The 23,270-nt window shown below is 41.9% G+C and overlaps 9 protein-coding genes across 11 annotated transcripts; 5 read left to right on the forward strand and 4 right to left on the reverse strand.

Moving 5' to 3' along the window:
• Positions 1 to 962: 962 nt before the first annotated feature.
• On the forward strand, positions 963 to 5,157 carry LOC111602005 (phospholipase A1). Its single transcript, XM_030224486.1, has 6 exons — positions 963 to 1,008; positions 1,128 to 1,269; positions 4,041 to 4,189; positions 4,265 to 4,699; positions 4,763 to 4,967; positions 5,035 to 5,157. Exons 1-6 carry the CDS (start codon positions 963 to 965, stop codon positions 5,096 to 5,098), a joined length of 1,041 nt encoding a protein of 346 aa, XP_030080346.1. The 3' UTR covers positions 5,099 to 5,157.
• A 145-nt stretch (positions 5,158 to 5,302) lies between these two features.
• Positions 5,303 to 6,445, forward strand: LOC111600926 (replication termination factor 2). Its single transcript, XM_023317293.2, has 2 exons — positions 5,303 to 5,479; positions 5,535 to 6,445. Exons 1-2 carry the CDS (start codon positions 5,411 to 5,413, stop codon positions 6,369 to 6,371), a joined length of 906 nt encoding a protein of 301 aa, XP_023173061.1. The 5' UTR covers positions 5,303 to 5,410; the 3' UTR covers positions 6,372 to 6,445.
• A 35-nt stretch (positions 6,446 to 6,480) lies between these two features.
• LOC111600934 (cilia- and flagella-associated protein 20) lies at positions 6,481 to 7,627 on the forward strand. Its single transcript, XM_023317306.2, has 3 exons — positions 6,481 to 6,652; positions 6,706 to 6,897; positions 6,952 to 7,627. Exons 1-3 carry the CDS (start codon positions 6,569 to 6,571, stop codon positions 7,489 to 7,491), a joined length of 816 nt encoding a protein of 271 aa, XP_023173074.1. The 5' UTR covers positions 6,481 to 6,568; the 3' UTR covers positions 7,492 to 7,627.
• Positions 7,628 to 7,982: 355 nt separating this feature from the next.
• LOC111601445 (ER membrane protein complex subunit 3) lies at positions 7,983 to 9,083 on the reverse strand. The gene is made up of 2 exons (XM_023318025.2): positions 8,798 to 9,083; positions 7,983 to 8,729 (listed from the first exon to the last, which is right to left on the reverse strand). The coding sequence occupies exons 1-2, from the start codon at positions 8,944 to 8,946 to the stop codon at positions 8,138 to 8,140; spliced, it is 741 nt and encodes a 246-aa protein (XP_023173793.1). The 5' UTR covers positions 8,947 to 9,083; the 3' UTR covers positions 7,983 to 8,137.
• A 211-nt stretch (positions 9,084 to 9,294) lies between these two features.
• LOC111601629 (ARL14 effector protein) lies at positions 9,295 to 9,766 on the reverse strand. The gene has a single exon (XM_023318300.2). It carries the CDS (start codon positions 9,682 to 9,684, stop codon positions 9,343 to 9,345), a length of 342 nt encoding a protein of 113 aa, XP_023174068.1. The 5' UTR covers positions 9,685 to 9,766; the 3' UTR covers positions 9,295 to 9,342.
• Positions 9,767 to 9,854: 88 nt separating this feature from the next.
• LOC111601618 (protein dpy-30 homolog) lies at positions 9,855 to 10,542 on the forward strand. The gene has a single exon (XM_023318288.2). The coding sequence runs from the start codon at positions 9,963 to 9,965 to the stop codon at positions 10,434 to 10,436; it is 474 nt and encodes a 157-aa protein (XP_023174056.2). The 5' UTR covers positions 9,855 to 9,962; the 3' UTR covers positions 10,437 to 10,542.
• Positions 10,543 to 10,582: 40 nt separating this feature from the next.
• LOC111601608 (nuclear pore complex protein Nup107) lies at positions 10,583 to 13,547 on the reverse strand. Its single transcript, XM_023318277.2, has 3 exons — positions 12,772 to 13,547; positions 11,014 to 12,712; positions 10,583 to 10,956 (listed from the first exon to the last, which is right to left on the reverse strand). Exons 1-3 carry the CDS (start codon positions 13,342 to 13,344, stop codon positions 10,592 to 10,594), a joined length of 2,637 nt encoding a protein of 878 aa, XP_023174045.1. The 5' UTR covers positions 13,345 to 13,547; the 3' UTR covers positions 10,583 to 10,591.
• Positions 13,548 to 13,759: 212 nt separating this feature from the next.
• On the forward strand, positions 13,760 to 18,182 carry LOC111600761 (zinc finger protein 34). 3 transcript variants are annotated; one of them, XM_023317043.2, is made up of 2 exons: positions 13,760 to 14,171; positions 15,302 to 18,182. In XM_023317043.2, exon 2 carries the CDS (start codon positions 15,335 to 15,337, stop codon positions 17,573 to 17,575), a length of 2,241 nt encoding a protein of 746 aa, XP_023172811.1. In that variant the 5' UTR covers positions 13,760 to 14,171; positions 15,302 to 15,334; the 3' UTR covers positions 17,576 to 18,182. The 3 variants fall into 3 exon arrangements, with proteins under 3 accessions (XP_023172811.1, XP_030080258.1, XP_023172819.1); XM_030224398.1 differs by having other exon boundaries at positions 13,787 to 13,805; XM_023317051.2 differs by lacking the exon at positions 13,760 to 14,171 and adding an exon at positions 14,489 to 14,580.
• LOC111600750 (protein SMG8) lies at positions 17,736 to 21,561 on the reverse strand. The gene is made up of 4 exons (XM_023317032.2): positions 21,495 to 21,561; positions 20,373 to 21,438; positions 20,273 to 20,319; positions 17,736 to 20,217 (listed from the first exon to the last, which is right to left on the reverse strand). Exons 1-4 carry the CDS (start codon positions 21,548 to 21,550, stop codon positions 18,483 to 18,485), a joined length of 2,904 nt encoding a protein of 967 aa, XP_023172800.2. The 5' UTR covers positions 21,551 to 21,561; the 3' UTR covers positions 17,736 to 18,482.
• Positions 21,562 to 23,270: the final 1,709 nt, after the last annotated feature.

Genomic DNA, 23,270 nt, shown 5'->3' on the forward strand with positions numbered 1-23,270 from the left:
ATTAACTAAAATAAAATAAATTAAAATGAAGTAAAAAAGTAAATTGTTAAACTATTGAACTGTGTAATTGTGCTAAGAATAATTGTAAAAATTATTATATTTAAAAAAAAACATACATATATATAATAAAATTAATATAATAATAGAAAATATAAAAGTTTAATAAAAAATATATGAAATAAAACATAGATTCAATTGAATCCTTACTAAAATGAAATATAGTAAGCAAAAGCGTTTAAGGTTCAAAAAATAATTGAAGAAAAAATAAATAAGCTAAAAGCTAATAAAATTAATTCCCAATCATTTTATTTATGAAATATTTAATTTATATTTATAAAATTATTTATATATAAAATTAAATAAAATATTATAAAAAAAAGCCAAAAATATTTATTTTAAATATAGTACATTCAAACTTGAAATATTCTATATAATTATAAATAAAAAATAATAATTTTATATACATATTTCATGAAATAATAAATTAAAAATCAAAACAAATAAAAACAAGAGAATATTGATATGAGTACAAATAAATAAAATAATTCATGAATGAACACATTAAAAACAAATAAAATAATATTTATATAATATTAAAATTAAAATAATTTGAAGTTTGAAAAATCTTAAAAGTAAAAAAGAAATATAATTTATAAAAATAAAACTATAAAAATTATATATATAAAAATAAAATTAATATTATTAAAAAGTAAAATCAAATAAATTATTAAAACATATATTATCAAAATGAAAATTATGAAAATAAAATGATAATACAAAACGATAAAACTAACAACAATTAATCAACACGAAATAAAGTCAATTGCATTGCGTGTAAAACAATAATTAATGTGCACAAATTAAATGTTAACAAAAATTTAATTAAATCATACAAAAAGTAAAACATAAAGAGGCAATTAAAGGCGCAATAGCTAAATAAATAACAACAACATTCAACAGCAATGAAATGTTTAATTGCGATCTGCCTCTTTACGCTTATATCCAAAGGTACAAAAGCAACAACAACAGCAACAATAATAATAATAAACAAAAAATCAGCAACAAAAGCAATTAGAATGAATTCGCTGACTGACAAAGTTTCGCTCACGATCTAACAACTCTTGCAGATGTGCAAACGCTGCTGCTGAACCAAATGGATTGGAAAAATCTGCTAAACAGTGGAGCGCTGGATGTGAACGTGTTGCGGTGTTTTCTGCGCGACAAAAACTTTTGCCCCAGTCCCTACATACAGCATCGTCTCTATGCGCCGTAAGTTCAGCGAGGCAACGTCTTCCTCTTCTGCCTCTGCCCTGCCGCTGCCCTGACAGCCAATTGAGCCTATGCGATAATCTCAACAATCTGTCTAATTTATGCACACAAATACAGTTTAAAGTTCGTATGCGAAACGTTTTCGGTGAAAGTGTGAGAAATCGGCAGTTGTGACAATTTGGTAATTGGAATTCTGGGCCCGATTATTAGGCCACTGGCCACAAGAGCGAAACAAACTTGTGCAACCACCAAGGATATGGGTGGAGAAAAAACCATTTATAGGCGTTTCAACTTGTTTTCCAATGTGACCTAGTTTGAGAAGATTCAAGAAGCAAGAGCATTGCAGTCGGGCGTCGCTGACTGCTGCATACTCGTTCCTGTTACGTGAATAACTAAATAGATTTGGGGTTTGTCCCGACATATATATATATATATATATATATATATATATATATATATATATATATCTATGTATTTATATTTGTAGTTCTATCTGTGTAGCAGATAAATTTTTAAAAAAGGTTTATAAGATTTGTAAACCTTTATAAATATTTGTCACGGTTCCGTTTTGAACGCTCAACATCTTAGCACTTTATAAGTCAAGTTTACAGATATTCTAAGCTTCAAGTCTTCAGCCAAAACCAATATACCCTTTTCACTTCGTGCACGGGTATAGCCACCTGTTGCAGGTGCCGGCCACAGGCGGTCGAAGATGACATCAATTGCTATTGGAAATAAAATATTGTACAAACGATGCTTTCGGCTAGTCGTTCAACCTGTCTGGCCGTCTAGTCTAACCCAAATGCGACCAAGTCCCAGTCCCAGTTCGACTCCAAGACCAACTGCAAGTCCAAGTCCAAGACCAAGTCGATGTCCAGGTTGAGCAACTGCAGTTGACTATTTTGGCCAGTGAATGTTGTGGTAATAAATGCCACAGATTACGTGATACATTGATGTTGACAACTCTGGAAATTTTCACTTGGAGAACGAATGAGGCCGATTAGAGCCAATTGAGGCTCATATTGACAAACATTTTAATGTATTTAACGGCCAAAGAAGTTCGGTTCACAGATATGCTAAGAATTTTACCAAGCAGAACAACTCATATAGCTGATATATTACTTTCAAAAATAGTTGTATATGTCTAGTCTTAAGTAAAAACTTTTTCTTTATAAGAAAATAGCTTCAGATCTAATAACAATATACAAGAATTTATATTAAATACCCAGCAGACCACAGTAAATTTGACTTTGAATTTAAATTTAAATTTTGGAGCGGCCAAAGACTTTGCAGCTCTCTGAAACATTTTGAGTTCTTGCTCTATTTTTCCATTTGTTACGCCCCAGTTTTTACACAATATTACTTAATTAATGTAAGCCATGCACGAGCCTGTTTCAAGTCTCTATGCAGCTTCAAATAACTTTCTGCATGAATATGCAGACACACGAACAGAATGCTACACAGACAGACATACAGGCGGGCAGACAACAAAATGAACGCTGCATGCATACGATATACTCTTGTCACTAGGCAAACGATCTACTATCTACGAGCTGCCCAACATGCAGTTTGTGATCTGCATGCCAATAATTAGACCCACTTAACTAACTATCAAGATATTGGATTATGTCACGTCTTCTTTTTCAACTTGCACTTGATACAATTGCTTTTTAACTTTCATGCATTCAGAAGACTCATGTATTAGTTGATTATTAATAATCAGTATATAATTCTCAACTGGTTATAGCGTAGTAATCAGTAAGACAATGAACGACTGCAAATAGAACCGATAGCTTCTTGGCAACTAGGCAGACGAGCTGTTTACTTTCTGCTTAACCCATATTTACCTCGTGCAACCCCTCATATGGCCTTTCTCGAATTGCCAGTTTCGCACATATATCAGCTGAAAATGGTGTCATTCCGTCGCTTCAAGCCATGGCATACTTAATCTCGTCGCGCCCACCCAAACGGCGTGGACTAAATATAAGCAGAAAATAAAATATTTTTCTCCTATAGAAATAGCTTAAAATGTGAAATTTGATAGTCAGAGTTTATGATGCTAATTCCAACAATACTTATCCTTAAACGTATTAAAGAAAAAGACGTATATACTTCATGCAGCGCGGTGTATTGACCCAGCATTGGCCATTGGGTGCTCTTAACTCTAAGCAAAGCATCATTAAATGTTTCTATATCGTTTGAGTACAGTCCGGTAATTTGGACTCTCTATTCTCTATTGGGCTCTCTCAGAAAATAAACTAAATTTGAGAAAATATTATTTAATAAATGTGGAAAACCCGTTTCTGAAAATATATAATATATATATATAATATTTCAATATTTTCAAAGATAATAGTGAATTTCAATTTTATGAATATTTATGTTCGCAGATGCTATCATTTGCTCACTTTATACCTTTTAATCTTTTGAATGTGCATAGTGTATGAAGGAATCTCGTACACGTCCGTTCTACTAATGTTCCAATATATTTTTATGTAAAATGTTTTTTTTTTTAATAAGTGTCCTTCCTAATATATGCTTCACTACAGAGACACATATATACTTATGTTTAGCTTATATAACAATTGGGTCTTTAGCGACCTTTTCATCTGGCATTATATCATGATACATGCATGCAGTTACTGATGCATAAATGGCTCAAATAACATAAGTTTGCTAAACGATTAGCTGCGTCGTTTCCTAGCTATGTATTTCAGTGCGGTTAAATGTCTGTTGCGTCATTTTCATCAGATTTCGCTTTTCGCTTGCAGCAATGGGCCGCGAGTCGGGCTGCCGCTGAACATACACAATCCGTTGACCCTGTACAAGGGCGGCTTTAGCAATCAGCGCGAGACGGTCTTCATAGTGCATGGCTTTAATGGGACGGCGGTTGACAGGCATCTGCAATTTCTGCGGGATGGTTAGTGAGTATGGAATTACTGCGCCAATCAGCGAACTGAAAACCTTTAAAACTTTTCTCTGCCTCCGACTTTAGCATATTTGTCGAGGGAATTTAACGTGATCACTGTCGATTGGCGCCCTTTGACACGTTATCCGTGCTACCTGCACTCGCTTATCAATACCCGCTTAACGGCTCAGTGCACCGCACAGGTGTATTCGTTTCTCACTCATTATGGCGCTGAGCGAGAGAAAATCACATGTGTGGGCCATTCGTTGGGCGCCCACATTTGCGGAATGATTAGCAATCACTTGACGAAGAAGCAATATCGCATCATTGGCTTGGATCCGGCACGTCCACTGATTGAGCGCAAGAAGAGCAATCGATTTCGACTCTCGCATGATGATGCCAGCGTTATACAGGTGCTCCATACAAATGCCGGCTACCTGGGCCAGGAGGATAATACGGGGCATCTCAACTACTGTGTGAATGGAGGCCGTGTTCAGCCGTTCTGCAAAGGAAATCCGATTAGTAAGAACAATATCGGTAAATATATTGAGTTGACAACTTTCATTTCAATTTATCAATATTTAGGACGTTATCGTTGTTCGCATTTTCTGAGCATTTGTTACCTGGCCACTGCCACTATGAAACATTCGAAGTTTATGGGCGTGCCCTGTCCAAATGGCTGCGTCAATTTATCAGGGCCTAAACGCTTGCCAGTCAACGGTAAAGTTAACCCATTTGAGTTTATATCATTGCTGCGAGAGTATAAAATAGGAAATGATGCGCCAGACGAGTAAGCAAAAGCGTCACTCTTAATTTAAATAAATCACCTTCCTATTAAATATTTCATTTATTTTTAGAGCTCGTGGCTGCATTTGCATTGATGTACCATTTGCTAAGCACTGTCCTTTTGTGGATTCATAGAAGTAGTCATTAGTTTTAGGTAATAATTCTGCTGTAAGCTAGTTATTAATAATAAAATGTAGAGGAAGTTACACTGTCTTTTTTTAAATGTTTACCTTGGCGCCAAATGCGTGGGATATTTTCTAGGGAAATTGTAATACCAAGAGCATAACCAAAACATCGATAACAGGTATCGAACAAATATGCAGTCGATCATTACTTCACCATCTCTAATTTACCAAACAGTCATAATAAAAACAAGTGAAGTGGAGGAAAAACATATAAATAAAGCAACTAATCATTTTGTATCTTTTTAACTGATAATTATCAAAAATGGGATGCGATGGTGGTACCATACCAAAACGCGATGAGCTGGTGCGAGTGAAGCAAAAGCCTGAGCAGGTAAGGCTTCCATAGTCCAGGTTCGTTTTCTCCCTAACAGTAATCACTCTTACAGAAAGACAAAGATGCAGAGCGTGAATTTCGATGGCTGCACTGTGCGTTGACCCAGCAGCGTTTACAGGAGCCCATTGCTATGTGCTCAATGGGACGCCTCTACTCCAAACAGAGTGTCATCGAGCGATTGCTGGAGAAGGAGAAAATGCCCGAAACCTCGGCACACGTGCGCAGTCTGAAGGACATCAAAACGCTCCAATTGACACCAAATCCCGCATTCACGGACGAGGACAAGACCGAGGGTTTGCTGGACACACGTCATGCACCATATATATGCAAACTAATTGGCCTAGAGATGTCGGGCAAGTTTCGCTTTGTTGCACTGTGGACCTGCGGTTGTGTCATGTCGGAACGCGCTCTGAAACAGATCAAAGGAAGCATGGCTAGTGCCTGTCCACTGTGCCAAATGCCATATGGCGTGGAGGATGTCATTGTGCTGAATGGCAACGACGAAGATTTGGAACTCATGAAGGTAAAAAGTGAAATGCGTGAGGCCAAGCGCAAGTCTGCTAAAAAGGAAAAGAAAAATGCCAAGAAAACGGAAACATGCGTCAAAACAGAAACTACTGATGAGATTGCCTCTACTTCTAACGCAATAGAAAAGCCCACCACCAGCAGCAGTAGCACCAGCAACAAGCTGAAAATGATAGCCAATCCGAAACGCTTAGGCGCTGTCAATGCTATGCAAGATCCTGAGTTAAAACGCCTTAAAACCGATTTTAGCGTAGCGAAGGATCCCAAGGCAACCGATGTGTACAAATCGTTGTTCACCAGTCACAAAACTGATAAGGAACAGGAACGCGCTCACTGGATCACCTACAATCCATTCTACAATTAATGCCAATATCTGACAAGGATGAATTTTCCCACTTGATCAGCCTCAATCCATTCTATAAGTAGAGTAGTATATATTATAAAGATTTGAATTTAGTTTGCTGTACGCTTTCAATCAGAATATTGTTCAAGTATAGACAGAAACAGTAGGTACTGTTTCATCTTAGTCTATGTAACTGATATTACACAAAATATTACAATATGTATCGCTCTTCCTATCAAAAGGGATTCCTTACGGTTCTTTACAGTGTGGGAAGTTCCCCTCTGGACAAATGGTCGACGTATGTGAGTATGTGGAAAGTTTTCCATAATAGGTATCTATATGAATTCGTATGCAGACAAAAAATGGTTATATCAAACGCATTTACGATGAGGATATCAAATCTTTGGTACTGGAAATAATGGGATCGAACGTCTCGACTACATTTATACATTGTCCCAGCGATTGCAAGGCAGAGCTTGGCATCAAGCTGCCTTTTTTGGTACTGCTCATCAAAAATATGCACAAATATTTTTGTTTTGAGGTTAAGGTGAGGCTAGCTATATGCTCTTTGAGGTTAGGTCTAATCTGTAATCGTTTGTAGATTCAGGACGATCAGCGCTTTATGCGCCGTTTCCGTGTATCGAACTTCCAGAGCAAAACATCCGTAAAGCCCTTCTGCACAGCCATGCCCATGGGTATGTCGCCAGGCTGGAATCAAATACAATTCAATTTGGCCGATTTTACACGTCGTGCTTATGGCTCGAACTATTTGGAGACTGTGTCACTGCAGGTGCACGCCAATGTGCGCATCAGACGCGTTTATTTCACTGACAAACTGTACACTGAAGCCGAACTACCCAACGATTACAGGCTGATGGGCAAGCCCAAGGATCTGAAGAAGGAAAAACAATTCAAGGCGCCGCCCACAGCACGCCCACCATCGCCTCTGAATACGACACGAGCCGAGGTGACGACAGCCAAAACCGAAGAGTCAGCTGGGCCAGTGGACACAGAGCCCGAGATGGACATGGGGGTATCCGATGGTGGGAAATCGGCACCAGTCGAAACTGCCGAATCTGATGCAGCTCCAGCAGAGGAGCCACCAGCACAGACCGAAGCCACCGAGGAAGCGTATTATTAAGATAATTCTGTCGTTAATGTTCCAATGTTCAGTTATGTTTAATTTGTGCATGCAACTGGAGAGGGGCCGTGGCCGAGTAGCAGCCAAATTAGCTAGTCGTAATTACATTCCAATGCAATGCTCGGTTTGAAATATATTTTAGTTTTCTGTTTATCTCGATTAAGTTGGGTTAGGGGGATTTGGGGCAGTCGTTCAGAAAAATTTTCCTTTGCCAAAAGCATAAGTATTCATTGAGTCTTCCCGATTCACTAATTAATTGAAATGCAGTCAAGCTAGGTCATCTGAAATCATATTCTGCAAGGCCCGCACAAAGGTCAGCCCAACTTTCCTTTTCTGAAATATTGAGAGAAATTCATTATATAATTGAGCGTCTCTCAATTTACTTTATTTTGTGTAATATTTGATATATACTTAGAATTCACTATTGTTTTTTGGGTATGGGACACTTGTTAACTACTGTTGGGCATAGCGGAGTAACAGCTAAAGTACGATTCATGAACATAATAGTTTATTAATTGCAAGACTCTTGACTCGAAAAACAAATTTCATTTTGCTTAAAGTCAGTCGTCTAAATTTTGCTAATAGGTAAACCTTAAAAAAAACTTTCACGCTTGTTAGCCGGAACTTTCGGTTTCTTTGGACGCAGCTAGGATGCGATGGCTTCGTTGGCAATGCTCAACATATCCGCATCGATGTTTTTAAGCGCGTTGTGATACTCGGTGATCTCCAGTGCTTCCCACTCGGCTTTGAAGGCTGCCTTCGGATCCTGAGGCATTGTCATTGCTGCGCCGGTCATTGCATCGGCTTGCGCTTGCGTTTGATCCGCATGGTTGTTCTCGCCGAGCACAAGTGTGTAAATGGAACGCAAGCCAAACACGTTCAGGAAATACCATGAAGCTGATGACACCCAGGCGGCATCCAAAGAAGCCAACTCCACGCCGCGCTGCAGCATGGGCTTAAAACGCAGTGTGAGAGGGAATGGAACTTTGGTGGTCACAAAGCCCGAAAACATCCAATTAATCCAGCCACCAATAACGACCATGGGTAGCACATTTATAAAGTTGCCCTTGACCATGTCCGTCAACATAGCCGAAGAATTTTGTGCGACCGGCGCCCGTTTCTGTGTCTTGAAATATCCCGTCTCCTCGTTGTTGAAAAAGTTCTTTCGCATGGAGAAGGACTGGGCACTTAGATATTTTCCATTCTCGCGCAGTAACCGTGCGCGAATCATGGCTTGACTGTGACAATGGGCAGGAAACAGAATTTCATACAAAAAAATTCAATTTTAGAAATGAACCTTGCTCACCTGTCCATGATTTGGGTCATTTCTGCCTTCTTTTGCGTGGAGATCAGAATGGACACGTAATGGCGCACAATACCAACTAAAAATGTGATTAGCACGATGGGCAAGAACACCCATACACGTATATCGGGATCTATTAGTAGCTCCGTCATATTTAATTAATAATTACAGTTAATATTTAACTAAATTTTCAGCACCCGTCGAATTCGGTGCTAGAGATGGATGTGTATGGAATATAAAAAGTATCGGAATTATCGAGTATCAATGACTGACAATAATCGATTTGGGTATACCATTTAAATGTAAAATATTTAAATTTATTTACATTTCTCTGACTGGCAACTAAACTGCTAGAAAAAATCTCCTTTGACAGCTTAGTGACTTAATAAAAATGTAAACTTTTAGCCAGAGTTAGCTTTTTAATAACTCGAGTACTTAAGGTTAATCGTCAATCGATATTACTACTCTTTATTTTATATATTTTAGTTTTAATACATTTATTTAATTTATATGTGCCTAATCATACGAGCTTAATATTTAGTTTACAATTAAATTTTGCCAGAAAAATGCTTATTCGTTATTGTTAGGTCTTTACCGTCATATACAATATTTTCATAAAAGAACTTGCGATTAGCACGACACTGTGGACCACATCTGGTTGAGCCACAATTGCGGCACTCGTACCAGCAGCCATCACATTGCTCGTTCATGCAATCGCAGACATCTAAGCCGTTGGATCTTATGTTTCCGTATTCATCATATACGCTGTTTTTTCCATAATAGCAAGCTTTCTTCTTGACTTTGCGCTTGGATCTTTCCGCTTCAGTACTGTTGTTATCGTCTATAGTTTCTTTACGCTGTGGACGCTGGCGCAAGCTTCGAGCACTCATTGCTTTTATATTTTTTTAATTTATATTTTGCGTACAAACTGCTGTAAATAGCAAGTATAAAAGTTGGCTTGTCGATACTTTCTCAAGCGATAGACTATCGCACAACCCTTAAATACGAATGAATTTGTTATCGGCAGACCGTATAACTAAATATCAATGCTGAGTGTGACCATTCCAATATACTACATTGGTTCAACATATGACCAAGTCAAATACTCACCTCCTGCGACGCCAATAAAAATAATTTAATTTATTGAACTATCAAAGAGATTGGAGCAATGGAGGCCAAAGCAGATTCGCCAGCAACAACAACGAATCCGACTCCATCGGCCGAGGCAGCCAAAGAAACCAGTACTACCGGTGTCGCTGCCACTGCCAATAGCAATGCACAAACGCCAGCAACTTCGGCGCCAACAGCAGCAACAACAGCCCCGGCACCAGCATCAACCAATAATTCCAGTTCCAGTACAGGAGCAGCAGCAACAGCTGCACCAGCATCGGCTACAACAGCAAGCACCGCACAGCAGCCCCTGCCGGCCAAAAAGCCAAGCGCGCCAACAGCAACGCGTGCGGATCCCAGTGCTCTGCCAACACGCCAATATCTCGACCAGACAGTTGCGCCCGTCTTGCTGCATGGCTTGCAGGCATTGGCACGCGAACGGCCCACAGACCCCATACAATTTCTAGCCTCGTACTTGCTGAAGCACAGCAACGGCTGCGAAGAGCCCGTGGCCACCGAAGCCAGCACTTAGATGTAGTTTCTCGTCTTTGTTCCCAACGTTTGCCCCGTTGCCCTAGCTTTGTAAGTGAAAGTCCCTAATAAATGTTTAAAATTACAAATACAAATATAATAATAAATCGCATTCGCGCACCATTCACTTAAACATAAGATAGATATATATTCCGTTTAGGCAGTGATAGGATAACCCCATGGATCCAGTTTATTGTTTAGCAGCTGCAGCGAAGTATCGGCAATCTTTCCCAGCAGCTCGGCAAGCTTGTGCTTCGTGTACACCTTGTAGAGCTGTCGACGCTCATCGGCAATCTCATCCGCCAGCCGTATGCAACCTGCATAATCGCCCGACTTAGCCAAAACATCGTGCAGCAGCAGCACGATCTCTGGCAGGCAAATAGAACGCAGCTTTTCCATCTGCAAGATTCGGCTCTCCCAGTGCAGCAGCGCTGAATTCTCTGGCTCTTTCGCGATGAAGGGATCGTTAAGCCAGCCTTTCTCAGGAAACAGCAGCACATTGAACAGGGCATCGGTGGTCACTGAAAGAGAAAACTGATTTTAGGAATTGTAAATTTAAAGCTTGACTTTTATCTTACGCTTAGATTGTTCCTTGACCTTTTGCTCCCAGCGTGCCACTTCAGTGATATAGGTCTGCTCTTTGTGTTGCGCATTCATGCGCTCCGTGAAATTGTCCTGCGTGTAGCCGGGCTTCTGTGTGTCCTTTTGTGGTGGTTGTGGGCGAGCCTGCTGCAGTCGTACCCACTCATTGAAGCTGTCCACGCCAGCCAAGTAAACCTTGTAGCACAGGAACTCCTTTAGGCTGCACTCTTCACGGGGTCCCAAGTTGTCCAGGGCGCCATAAATTGTGATCAACTGGCTAGTCACATCCACGGGCACCATGGCAAACACTTGACGCACACACTCAATCTTGTTGCTGGCCAAATAGTGACGCATCATGGCATTTGCCTGCCAGAGCAGCTCCCCTCGTTGCTCGACCAAATGAGTTAGATACTCGAGTGATTGAATTTTGCGTTTGTCGGCTGTCGAAATGGCTCCAGTTGGGGGTTCACCCAATGCGCTGGGTGGAGCATTGTCCAGTCGTATGCTCTCAACTGTGTGACGGGTTATTTGTTCCACATCCAGACCCGCCTGCAACGCCGCCTCCAGAGCCTGTTCACGTTGTCGCTTCTCATCAATTTGGGTCAGAAACTTGGCATAGAGCTGCACCTGTAGCTTATTGGGCAAGCCCGCCGTGTAGTAGGCAATGGACTGCGGATCTCCGCGCTTGATTAATGTCTCTACATAGGCCGCAATTATGCGTTCGGCCTGCTGTTGTTGTCCCTGCTGTTCCACTCGGCCAACCTGGCGCATAAACAGCACAATGTGCGCCATGAACCGCAGCTGATGGGGCGGCAACTGCGAGTCCTTGGGTACGGCATCCAGCCAGCGACACATATGCTGCAACAGCTCGCCGCAAGTGTCCAGTATGATATTCTGTTGTATTACGCCCAGTTGGCACTGGGCATAGTCCCGCACAGACACATCCTTGGCCACGCTAAGCTCATCAAAAATCTGTTCCAGTGTCATTTTGCCATTCCAATACTCGTCCGGCATGGGCTGATATCGTTTCATACAACAACCACGAATCTCGCTCTCCACACGAATGTCTATTTGCACCTTCATATACGCCCAGAGCAGATCTTGCCAGCTGTTGTGTAACAGCGTCTTCAAAGCGCCCAGGTGACCACAGAAGACGGCCGCCGTGGCGCGCGTGTACTCATCGTATTTTTTTGAGTCGGCTAACAGCCAAGCGCAACGCTTCCAAATATCACGTCGGGGATTACCTTCGATGGGCAACTTCTCATTCGTCTGACCGGGCAAATGCTGCTCATAGTTGGGATCTTCATGCAGACGCCAGCCCTCCAAGATGGCAGCACGCCAAGTTTGACCGAAGTGCTTGCACAGCTTGAGGGCTTCATCGATGTGTCCGCTGCGTATGGCTGCAAAAATGGCGCGACCCAAACGTACGTTGTCCTCCATGTCCAAAGCGTGCAGTGGTTTACCCTCGCGCACCGGCGCATCCGGATCAAGTTGCTTGCATATTTCATGGCCACGACCAAATGCTGCTCCCTGCAGATTCTCCAGCTGAAATAGCGTGTTTTCCCAGGCCATCATGCGATCGTGACTCTGTAACGCATTCGCTTGATCCTTCTCCTCATAGCACTTCTCCAACCAATCCACCACCATTTGATATTCGCGCAGCTGTGCATTTATGGAATACAGCTGCTGGATAACCTGTAAAATGAAAATTCAAGTTGAATGCAGACGACAGTAAAACCTGTTTAAAAACGTACCTCTTTTTCGCTACCTCCCAGCAGTGGACCATCCTGCATTTCATCATCCGCCTGCGTATCAGTTTGGAGCAACAGTCTGTCATAGTAAAGAGCATGAAGCAGGCGCCAGGTGTTAATCTCTTGCTTCAGCCATTTGACACTGGCCTCGCGCTGCTGGGTGCCGTGATTGCCGCCCATGCCGCGGTCAATTTCCAGCTCCAGCTGCTCGACAACCTGCTCGCAAGCCTGTGCTAACAGTTGCACCACATCCAGGGTATCGTTCGTGTTGTTGTGCGTGTGCAGCACCTCATAGAAATGTGCAAAGAGTAAGTCAATTTTGCCGATTCCGTGATCCGCTGCATCGATGTTATCCGTTAACAGAGTGCTGTCGCCGCTAAGGCTAGTCACGTCCAGTCCAGTCACTGTGCGATTCTGCATACGAGACAAAAGTCCCATAGCTCCAGAGCTGCTGTTCCTTAACAAGTCATGCTCTTCCGGCAGCAAAGTTATCGACAGATTGTGTGACTGATTGTTTTGCGTGCTGTTTAAAGGCTGTCGAAGTAGACTACGCCTATGTTGAAGTGGACTTTCCATGGTTGGGTTTTGTTTTGCTTATGTTATATATATTATAATTTACCCGCACGCGGCAAAAATGCCGGGACTCTACTTTGCAAGCTAGTTTAACACTATATTTAAGCTGTTTTACAACACTTGCTGTGTCTGATACGCCGCTCATTTTCATACAATTGCTTGAATGTAAATATTGAGTTTTGCTCATGTTTCATACGATTTAGAAAATAAATATATTTATTTTTTTCATATTTTGCGTTTCATCAATATTTAAGTACCCATATTGTACTTGAATGTAATTTAATTTATGTATGCAACTTATGTATCTAAAAATACTACTTCTATTTTACATGACATTCGTTGTTATTGTCAAACATATTTAGCGAGCAGCATACGCGCCTGATAGAGAAGAGTGAATGTCAAACTTGGGCATGCAACTTTGAATTGTCAACCAAATTGAAACGTGCCTGCGCCGAAAAATAAAAGTAAGCGTCGTTTTTATTATTTTGTTGTAACAATAAAAGGACGTTTTTTTGTTGTCGGTAATGTAATGCTTTAATTTTACGCACTGGCAGTGCACAGCCGCATAATTGTTGAAAATACAGTGTGGAATTGTATCAAAAATGGCGAGACACTGGCCAAATTGTTAGACGCTAATTGTGTAAATAAATGTATTACAACTGTAAACCTGAATTTTACTGTAGTGCAGTTAAATAATCATATATATAGTTTATATGGAAGAAAGAAAACCACAAAGAATCTTTTAAATGGCAACCAACTACAAATGTTAATACAGAAATAAATTCTATACAAACAATATATAATTAAGTTAAAAAACAACACAACAAAAGGTAAGAACCGGAAATTGATTTTTACCCACATACTTAAGTACATATGTTGGTATGTCTTTATTTATGTATGCATGTATACATATTTATGTATATACGCGCGTGCATACATACAACAGCGTACATTAACATACATGCATAAACGTATTTACATACACATATATACATATATGTATGTATCTAAAATAAATACACTTATAAGAAATCTACTCTACATAGTCGCCAGTCAGCGTAGAGGCAAACAGAAAATCGAATAACTCGAGCATATTACTTTTTTTGGACACATTAGTATATAAACAGTATTTCGGCAATTGGTATCGGAAGATGTGTTTATTTACTACGGCGCACAAACATACATCTATATGCCTTAGCGGTATTTTACTGGAGCTTCTAAGGGAAAGCATAAATAAATGTATGTAAAGTTGAAAGTTATAATTATATTAATCATTATTGGTATATACAATGTAGTGAAGGAAAAAAATGTAGACACAGCTTAACGGATATGTATAGTATAGTATATTATGGATTCTATATAAACATGAAATGTGCGTTCGCAGAGTTCAAGTTTCTTAATAAAAATAAAAAACATTAAAAAATATATATTTTAATTTAATTTTTAAATCACTAAGCTGTCAACAAATTATTTTTTTCCGATTAAATAATATTTTGTTTAAATGTTTTTAAAATTTTCTCTTTGTTATTTTTTGAACATCTGCAAAGCGCGCATAACATTTACATGAGCCTTGGGACTTAGCATTTTAATTGAATTAACATAAAAATCATTGGCATTCAGAAGGTCAAAGGCAGCACAGAAAAAACAGTAGAAAAACGGCTCCAGTGGACGGATAAAGCAGGAAGCAAAGTTCCTTTGCTGTATTAAATAATAAATTATTCCAGAGTCCAGTCCAGACCAGCGCAGTCCAATATATTTCTTATTTAAATATAAGGAATCAATGTACAGATTTTCAATCTTACAATATCGTTGACAGTTGCTAAGCGTTTCCTACTTATTCTGAATTACATTATTAGATATATATATTCAAATCAATAGATATATATATTCAAATCAATTCAATAACTTAAAAATATAGTATTCAATGCATTAATTCTAGTAATTCCTTCTGTATTTAAAGCCTTAACTCAATAACCAGACAGCCGTAGCAAATATGGCCGTGCAGCTTAAGAATGCGTATCATCATCTGCCGTTGACCATAACGCCGATACTCTGCCAGCCGCTGCTGACGCCGGCGCCGACGCCGCCGAAGCCGGAGCCGCCAGACTTGACATTTCATTGCATGTGCTGTGCCGAGTACTTTGTGCATCCACTGGCGCTCTACCAGCACATGAACAGCAAGCATCCAAACGAGTCGACGCCACAGCAGCAACAGCAGCAGCTGCAGCTGCAGCAAGAACAGGAGCAGGGAGCTGAGGAAGATAGCACGGACTATAGCTGGATATTTGAACCGGTCTGCGAGCTGGAAGTAGCTGCGGATGCAGCGCCGTTGCGCAGCGACGATGAAAGCGACTCCAACAGCGACGATGAGGCGGAGGAGGGCAGCGAAGCAGACAGCGATAATGATAGCGATAGCAGCAGCAGCAGCAATAACTCCAGCAGCAGCTCCTCTAGCAGCAGCACCACCAGCAGTAGTGGTGGTGGAGGCGGCGCCAACAGCAACTCCAATACGCAGCAGAGCTTGGAAAATGGCGCCTATGTGGAGGTGACATCAACACATCCCATGCGTGGCCTGCTGCCTGGAATACAGCCCAATGAATATCAGCTGCAGACAGCAGATCCGCATGAATCCACCTCCATTATACTGCTACAACCGACGCTGAGCATAACGCCACTGCCGGCGCCAGTGGTGCAACAGGCACCACCGCTGCCCACGCTGAGCTTGGAGCCTGCGCCCATTAAGCGCCGACGCGGAAGGCGCAGCAAGACGAATGTTACCAGCGACGGCCTAGGCGCTGCGGCGGCTGCTGTAGCTCAGCTGGGCGCCAATGGTCAGAAGTGCTTTCAGTGCACGCACTGCGAGGCATCGTTTCCCAATGCTGGCGATCTGTCCAAACACGTGCGCTCGCACATCTCCAACAAGCCGTTCCAGTGCTCCATCTGCCAGAAGACCTTCACGCACATCGGCAGCCTCAATACACACATACGCATCCACAGCGGCGAGAAGCCGTACAAGTGCGAACTCTGTCCCAAGGCGTTCACTCAGTCGAGCAGTCTGATGGTTCACATGCGATCGCATGCGGTGCGCAAGCCGCATCAGTGCGTGCAGTGCGACAAGGGCTTCATCAACTACAGCTCCCTCCTGCTGCACCAGAAGTCGCACTCGGCACCGGCCGAGAGCTTCGTGTGTCCGGAGTGCGAGCGTGAGTTTAAGGCCGAGGCGCTGCTCGATGAGCACATGCGCATGCACACCCAGGAGCTGGTCTACCAGTGCGCCATTTGTCGGCAGGCGTTCCGTGCCAGCTCGGAGTTGGTGCAGCATATGAAATGCCATATGGGCGAGAAACCATTCACCTGCTCCCTGTGCGATCGCTCGTTCACGCAATCGGGCAGCCTCAACATTCACATGCGCATCCACACGGGCGAGAAGCCATTTCAATGCAAGCTGTGCGACAAGTGCTTTACTCAGGCGTCCAGTCTGAGTGTGCACATGAAGATCCATGCCGGCGAGAAGCCCTTCCCCTGCCACATTTGCGGCAAGGCCTACAGCCAGCAGGCCTATCTCAATAAGCACATCCAGGCACATGCCATGGACGCCACGCCTGCGCGTCAGGCGATGCCGATGGTACCAGCGCCGAAGGAGACGCTCGTTTGTATTGTGTGCGGTGCACTGCACGCGGATGCCACTGCGCTGGCGCTGCATGTGACGCGAGAGCACACAGCGCTGCTGGACAACATGAAGCAGGCCACAATACCGCAGGCGCCAATTGCGGCGGGTAAATGCAGCGCCGTGGAGCGTCAAGCACAGCAGCAGGCGTACATGCAACGTGTGCAGTCGATGCTGCAGCAAATGAATCAGCAACAACAGCAGCAACCTGCCATGGATTCAGCTGGAGAGGATGAGGAAGAACTGGACGACGAAGACGAGCTGGACGAGGATGAAGAACAGCAACTGGATGAAGGCGTCGAGCAGATTGAGGCGCAGCAAGTGGCAAACATCGACGACGAAGACGACGACGGCGATGATGACATCGAGGATGACGACGATGAAGACGATGATGTTGAGGATGATGATGAAGATGAGCAGCAACTGATAACGGATGCAGACATGTATTACGATATGCCTGGTGATTTTGCCGACATGGAAGTGGGCTGCGAGGAGGAGGTGTGTGGCGATTTTATTGAGAATGACGATTATGCTGCCGAAGAGGAGGTCTACACCGAGGACATATAATAGCCGTTAAATGATATCAGAGTTAATTATGAGGTTACGACGCATCAGTTTTACATTATTATAATTATTACAAGTTGGATACAAATCCCTTTTGTAACTACGGCTAGGTGAACACGAACTCGCGAACAAACACAATTTTTTTAGTTTAAGTATTGTTTTCTGGCCATAGTTATTATATTGCTTACGGTATTTAAATCATTGTCACTTTCATGCAACACACAACACACAACACCAGCGACATTAACCTGAAGTACCTAGCAGAGCTCTTACATATATTTAATTGTTCTATAGACTTTTATGTTTAAGTTTAACCCCATCTATAATAGTCACTTGCAGCTTGCAGAAGCTTCAACTTCCATCGGTTGCTAACCATCTCTCGCATATCAGCTTACAGTATCTATAAGATTATCTCAGTCAGAGCTCTGCGCAAGTACATGTCCATTCGAATGCACCACTTTAAATGGTATTATACTTTAGTATTAAGCTACCTACTGTATGCTGTTCATTTATCCAATGCCCCACACTGAATTGTGGGTCATACTTTTTCCCCCAATTGCAAACAAAACACCGCTCATTACTGTGCGGCCCCTGAAGAGATTACATTAATCGTTACCTTAAACAGATTAAAGCTATGTACTTTATTTAATGCAAGATATCTTGAGGAGATGGGGGGAAGACAATCTTTAATCTTTACAATTTCAATCATAGCTCTCTCTAGCAATGCTTCTAAGGCAGAGAAAATAAGAGAGCAGAGAAGAGGAGGAAGAGCCGAGCAGTGACGGGCAGCTCTTAAGCCACTACTATCTTTATATTCTACAACTGGTTTTGACATCTAGCCCTATCTTTAATCTCACACCATTTACATTAAGTTATGAAATCAATTTAATTGATTATATGCACAAATTGATTAGAGTCTTGTAAAGTTGAGTGGAGCTCCTCCAGCAGCTGGTTGATTCGCATCGATGGTTTCGGTTTCGGCAATGCCAAACATGCCAGCCAGTAGACATCCGCTAGCCAATGGATCTTCTGGCTCGAATCTAGCCGGTGGCGCTATGAGCACATCGTCGCCCTGGTAGACGTAGGGAAAGCGTAGCATCCAGTAGGCACTTTGCGAGAGGCGCGGCAATATGGCACAGCCCAATGTGAAGGTGTATTTGCCCACACGCACCTTGGGATCGACAATGATGTTAACGGGCGCCTTAGGCGTGACCACATGAATGCGCATTAACTGCGCCAGGAAAGTAACCTGTCCGCGACACGGACAGGGAAAGTACAATGGCATATTGTTGTTGACCACTTTGCTGCTGGTGTCGCGTTCAATGTCCGCACCGCCGCGCAGCACGCGGTCCGGGCTGCACATCATGAAGCGATGACCACGCGAGCACTCGTACTCGAAGCCCACGAAGATCTTGAGGGCCAGACGATCGCCTTGCTTGCGATAGCGCTGACTCTTCTTGCCCATCAGCTGTTGCTGCTGCTGCTGGGGGTGCTTATGGTGCGGTTGGAGTAGGCGCACGTGCACATCCCAGGGCAGCAAAAAATTGGCGCCAGATAGAAAACCGCTCTGGAAGTGCTCCTGCAGCCCGGTGTTGTGACTGTAAATGGAACTGGGCCCCACACAAGCTAGCGACCAACTGGGGAATAGCGGCAGCAGCTCACAGCCGCTGTACATATGCACCAGTCCAGGCAGATATTCCGTGGTTGAGACTAGCTCAGGCATCGACACAGCCGATTGTGATTCGGGAAAACTCTCGCCTTGTGCGTCGTTGGAAACCTCCTGATCAGTGCGCTCTTTGAGCTGCAGCACCAACTCGTTTTCCGTGTTGGCACTCGAAGTGCCGCTGCTAGTGCTGTTGCTACGACTGCTCTGGCCACTACTGCATATCTGTGAGCTGATTTCGGGAGAGTCCACCTCCTCGCCCTCGTGAAGCGAATCGCCAAAGCCAGCTATGGACATGTTCAAGTCGGAGCCATAAGTTGCCGACAGAGGTTGCGAGCAGCAATCGCCTGATGCTTGATGTTGCTTCGGTGGCGCTTGTTCGGCTTCTTTGATTGGCTGAGAATATTGTTCTTCAGCTACATCGGCATCTAGATCGCTATCGTCCTGAGCGGTTGGCTCGGTGCGGTTTTTGGTAGCTTGCAGTAGCAGCGGGAAGGCGGCCTCAAATGCCGCCGCTCGATAATCACTAATTGACGGCGTAAACAAGGGAAACTGAAACTTTTTAACCTTGACGCATAAATTGCACATGGGAGCCATTTGTTCATAATAATCAAAGTTGGCCTGCCGCAGCGTGAACGGATCCTCTCGCCTGCCCTGCGTACGTCCACAATTACAGCTGGAGACGTGCACAATGCCGCTGTTATGCTTATCATGTGCGACATCCTTGGCCAGAGTGCAGGGATGGCCGCGCAGGCTGAGCTGTTCACATTGCTGTCTGCCGTCGTGCCAGTACTTTAGGCAAATATCGCTAAGTTTGGCTAACGCCAGCTCTACGTATGGACCACGTCCGTCATCCTCAAAGGCAAGTGTGGCATCCGCCAGCAGCTGACTGTGGGTGGTGCTGCCATATATGGCAGGCGCAGCATGCCTATAGGCAGATACGGCTTTCTTTAAGCCCAGTTCACACAGATGGCACCAGAATCTGTTGGAAATACGAATTTTTAGTAATCAATGGAGTACGGAAAGGAATCCCTTACTTTTTCTCGTAGTTCAGACTATCATTGAAGTCCCGCAGATAGGCTTGCTGTAAGAAATTATAATTAATATATAAAGATTCCCTTGTATATGTTGGCTTACATAATTTAGATTATTTGTTACGTAGCTAGTTTCCTGAACATTTTCGATTAGCAGCTTGTATATGGCATCCATGCAGATGTGCCAATCCTTACAGCTGAGCAGATGAAATGGAGGCGATTGCGACAACTGCTTAAAGGAGCCTTCGTCAAAGTATCCCTGTAGAGCATCCTGCACATGACGCTGCATAAAATGCCAAATTGTATGTTTTGTCTTGTACAAATTCTCCTTGGACTCGCGCGCTTCATAATCCTGCCCAAAGGGCTTGACAAAGCCCTCGAATGGGGCGAGCGATAGAATTTCCAAGTCTTCTTCCTCTTCTTTGGCATCCGGCTTGTGCATGGTCAAGTTGAGCGCATTAACTGCATGCAACAGATGATCCGGACGCAACTCCTCGTGGGCATTGTAGAACACAAATTGCTTGTTGTTGGGCAGCGCCAGCAGCGAATTGTTGGCGTTGTTGGTTAAGATATTGTATTGACGCAGTAGCTGGTAAATCTTGTCTTCCGTCTTAAACTCATAGCTGGATATAAGTTCACGCGTCTTTTCCTCATCCTGTGGATAGTTTTCAAAGAGAAAGAGAACACGCGGCGTGCAGACGCGTGCTCTGTCGCCGAGTATTGTTCCTGCTGCTGTTTCGCGCAGCAATTGAGGTAGGAATTCCAGCACATGCTGCTCGCGTACATACTTTAGCAGCTGGCAGATGGTCACCAGTGTGGTGTCGAATGTCTCTGCGGTCTCAACATACACCAAGATGTGACACACGTGCAGAGCTAGCAGCATAATGCGTACAAATTGGCTGCGCATTTGCTCGTAAAAGCTGTCGAAGTCAATAGACGTTTGACTTAGAAGCTGCTGACCTAGTATCACCTGGTCATGGGTGGTTTCAAAGTGCAGCATCAGCGTATTGGTGCCTGGCTTATAATAGCATAGAATCTGTCCATCCGCCGGCTCATGAGACCTATCCGGCTTCATATCGAAGGCGCTCATTTTGTTCGCCTGCGAACATTTCGAGCGTCCAATAACGCCGACAACTACCAGCGAGGTTTTCAGCTCCGATAGCATAGACCTATATAATTGTTCGTAGTCAACTTTTGCTTATTTTATTATTCAACAGACACTTACTCTACATTTTCAGGTATGTCCGGATATTTCCAGGTGTAATAATTCTTGGAGCTCATATTTTGTATGCAGCGGTAGCAAAAACAAAACAAACATAAACAAGGCGAGATGACAGCAATTGTATCGATGTATCGGAAACATCGCCATATGAGCTGATAGCTATCGATTAAACATGTTACTGTACGCGCCAAGAACTATCGCCGTTTGAACTTCAGTAACCTCACCCGCACAAATAAAACATACAACTCTGTTTGTTTTTCTAAAGCAATTAAATTTTATTGTAAACTTTTGCCATTTATAAATACTTTTAGCATACCTTACAGTTTTCCGTATGCCATAGCGTGTGTGTATTTTCATTCCTTTCGATACTTTTACTTCAATTATTAATGTTAAATGAGATTTAAAGTGCATGATTAAGTATAATGTATAATGTTTAAATTTGGAGCTATATAATGTTCAATTAAGTATGCGTGTTTGGCTTAATGAGCACCTAAAATGATTTATGTGTTTTATATATTATCATATTTATGCAAAGAGCATGTTAAGAGAGTCTACTAATACTATGTGGGGGCATAATTAATAGAGCATACAATAGAGTAGACTGATAGAAGAGAGTGCGTTATTCATTCATTCGAAGAGACTTAAGATCAATTATTAAAGTGCTAAAATGGTTTATTAAATGTATCTTGTTTGTTTGTTTTGTTTATTTATTTGCCATATTGAGCACATTTAAAATACTTTTATGTTTAGATTTCAATTGCTAGAAATACTAGTATTTACTACAAAGAGCATCGTGGAGTGAAGAATTTGAATGCTTCATCAAGGTATTTACAAATTAATTTGTTTGGGAGTTTGATGTTTCAAAATTCGTCTCATTTCATGATTGGGGCTTATGTGGAGCTAGCGGGTTTCGACATTTTATTTACATTGTTTAAATAATTAATTATGAAGTTCTTTGTGCTTTGAATAATTGTGTATGTACTGTTATATTGCAACTGTCGGCTCAGTGGAACATCTTAGAAAGTTCCATTTAATATTAACAAAAATAAAAAAAAACTAAAACTATTCATGTTTTATCATGCTAAGTGTAAACGTTTTTATTTTCTTTTATTTGTTTTTTTTTTTGCTGGGCATAAATATATTTTCTTGAACAATCAGATGTAGTTTTCAGTATTTAATTTGTATTGTATTTTTGTATTATTAGTTTTTAACGGTTTCATTCGCAACATTCTTACTCCACGTTTTGGCAGTGAACCTGAGCTAACTTCTTTGTTTTCTTGTTCAATTTACTTTACACAAACATTTCCATTAAATATCTTGTACACGACTTTATTCAAATCATCTTTAAGGTGGCTACAATATTTAAGCACATGATGAGAACATATTTATTATGATTGATTCGTTTAAATAAGTATAAAATGAAGCACACATTAGCAAAGAAAATAATTTGTATTTGCAACAACCAGAGTGTTTTTATTTAGTTTATGTTTTATTTTTATTTTTTTGTTTGTTTTCCAACATTTTATTTATGTTTTCCTTGTTGTAAATAGTTTTAACTACACACGCTTTTAGAAAAAAACTTCTTTGCATTACAACTAAACAATTTTATATTATTTTCAGGCCATTTTTTATGTATATTAATGTGGGTTTTTTCTTTTATGAAATATCATCACAAAATTGATGAATTTATGATTTAAATTTTCTTATGGCTAATGATGCATTTTTTAAATTAACTCTAAAACTTTGAAATTAGCGGGGAAAATGCAGTTACGAAAAGAA

The sequence above is a fragment of the Drosophila hydei genome, unplaced genomic scaffold, assembly GCF_003285905.1.
Source record: "Drosophila hydei strain 15085-1641.00,03,60 unplaced genomic scaffold, DhydRS2 tig00008114-arrow-pilon, whole genome shotgun sequence".
Classification (NCBI taxonomy): Eukaryota; Metazoa; Arthropoda; class Insecta; order Diptera; family Drosophilidae; genus Drosophila; species Drosophila hydei.

What these genes read in the sequence shown, in the direction of transcription:
- LOC111602005 (XM_030224486.1), top strand. Translation starts at nt 963, where the DNA reads ATGAAATGTTTAATTGCGATCTGCCTCTTTACGCTTATATCCAAAG. An exon ending in CTTTACGCTTATATCCAAAG is followed by an intron (nt 1,009 to 1,127) that starts GTACAAAAGCAA and finishes CAACTCTTGCAG; the next exon opens with ATGTGCAAACGCTGCTGCTG. An exon ending in CTGCAAAGGAAATCCGATTA is followed by an intron (nt 4,700 to 4,762) that starts GTAAGAACAATA and finishes ATCAATATTTAG; the next exon opens with GACGTTATCGTTGTTCGCAT.
- LOC111600926 (XM_023317293.2), top strand. Translation starts at nt 5,411, where the DNA reads ATGGGATGCGATGGTGGTACCATACCAAAACGCGATGAGCTGGTGCGA. An exon ending in TGAAGCAAAAGCCTGAGCAG is followed by an intron (nt 5,480 to 5,534) that starts GTAAGGCTTCCA and finishes TCACTCTTACAG; the next exon opens with AAAGACAAAGATGCAGAGCG.
- LOC111600934 (XM_023317306.2), top strand. Translation starts at nt 6,569, where the DNA reads ATGTATCGCTCTTCCTATCAAAAGGGATTCCTTACGGTTCTTTACAGT. An exon ending in TGGACAAATGGTCGACGTAT is followed by an intron (nt 6,653 to 6,705) that starts GTGAGTATGTGG and finishes ATTCGTATGCAG; the next exon opens with ACAAAAAATGGTTATATCAA. An exon ending in ATTTTTGTTTTGAGGTTAAG is followed by an intron (nt 6,898 to 6,951) that starts GTGAGGCTAGCT and finishes AATCGTTTGTAG; the next exon opens with ATTCAGGACGATCAGCGCTT.
- LOC111601445 (XM_023318025.2), bottom strand. Translation starts at nt 8,946, where the DNA reads ATGACGGAGCTACTAATAGATCCCGATATACGTGTATGGGTGTTCTTG. An exon ending in ATGACCCAAATCATGGACAG is followed by an intron (nt 8,730 to 8,797) that starts GTGAGCAAGGTT and finishes CCATTGTCACAG; the next exon opens with TCAAGCCATGATTCGCGCAC.
- LOC111601629 (XM_023318300.2), bottom strand. Translation starts at nt 9,684, where the DNA reads ATGAGTGCTCGAAGCTTGCGCCAGCGTCCACAGCGTAAAGAAACTATA.
- LOC111601618 (XM_023318288.2), top strand. Translation starts at nt 9,963, where the DNA reads ATGGAGGCCAAAGCAGATTCGCCAGCAACAACAACGAATCCGACTCCA.
- LOC111601608 (XM_023318277.2), bottom strand. Translation starts at nt 13,344, where the DNA reads ATGGAAAGTCCACTTCAACATAGGCGTAGTCTACTTCGACAGCCTTTA. An exon ending in TGGGAGGTAGCGAAAAAGAG is followed by an intron (nt 12,713 to 12,771) that starts GTACGTTTTTAA and finishes TTCATTTTACAG; the next exon opens with GTTATCCAGCAGCTGTATTC. An exon ending in GGTCAAGGAACAATCTAAGC is followed by an intron (nt 10,957 to 11,013) that starts GTAAGATAAAAG and finishes TTTCTCTTTCAG; the next exon opens with TGACCACCGATGCCCTGTTC.
- LOC111600761 (XM_023317043.2), top strand. Translation starts at nt 15,335, where the DNA reads ATGGCCGTGCAGCTTAAGAATGCGTATCATCATCTGCCGTTGACCATA.
- LOC111600750 (XM_023317032.2), bottom strand. Translation starts at nt 21,550, where the DNA reads ATGAGCTCCAAGAATTATTACACCTGGAAATATCCGGACATACCTGAA. An exon ending in TAACAAATAATCTAAATTAT is followed by an intron (nt 20,320 to 20,372) that starts GTAAGCCAACAT and finishes AATTTCTTACAG; the next exon opens with CAAGCCTATCTGCGGGACTT. An exon ending in AGTCTGAACTACGAGAAAAA is followed by an intron (nt 20,218 to 20,272) that starts GTAAGGGATTCC and finishes TATTTCCAACAG; the next exon opens with ATTCTGGTGCCATCTGTGTG.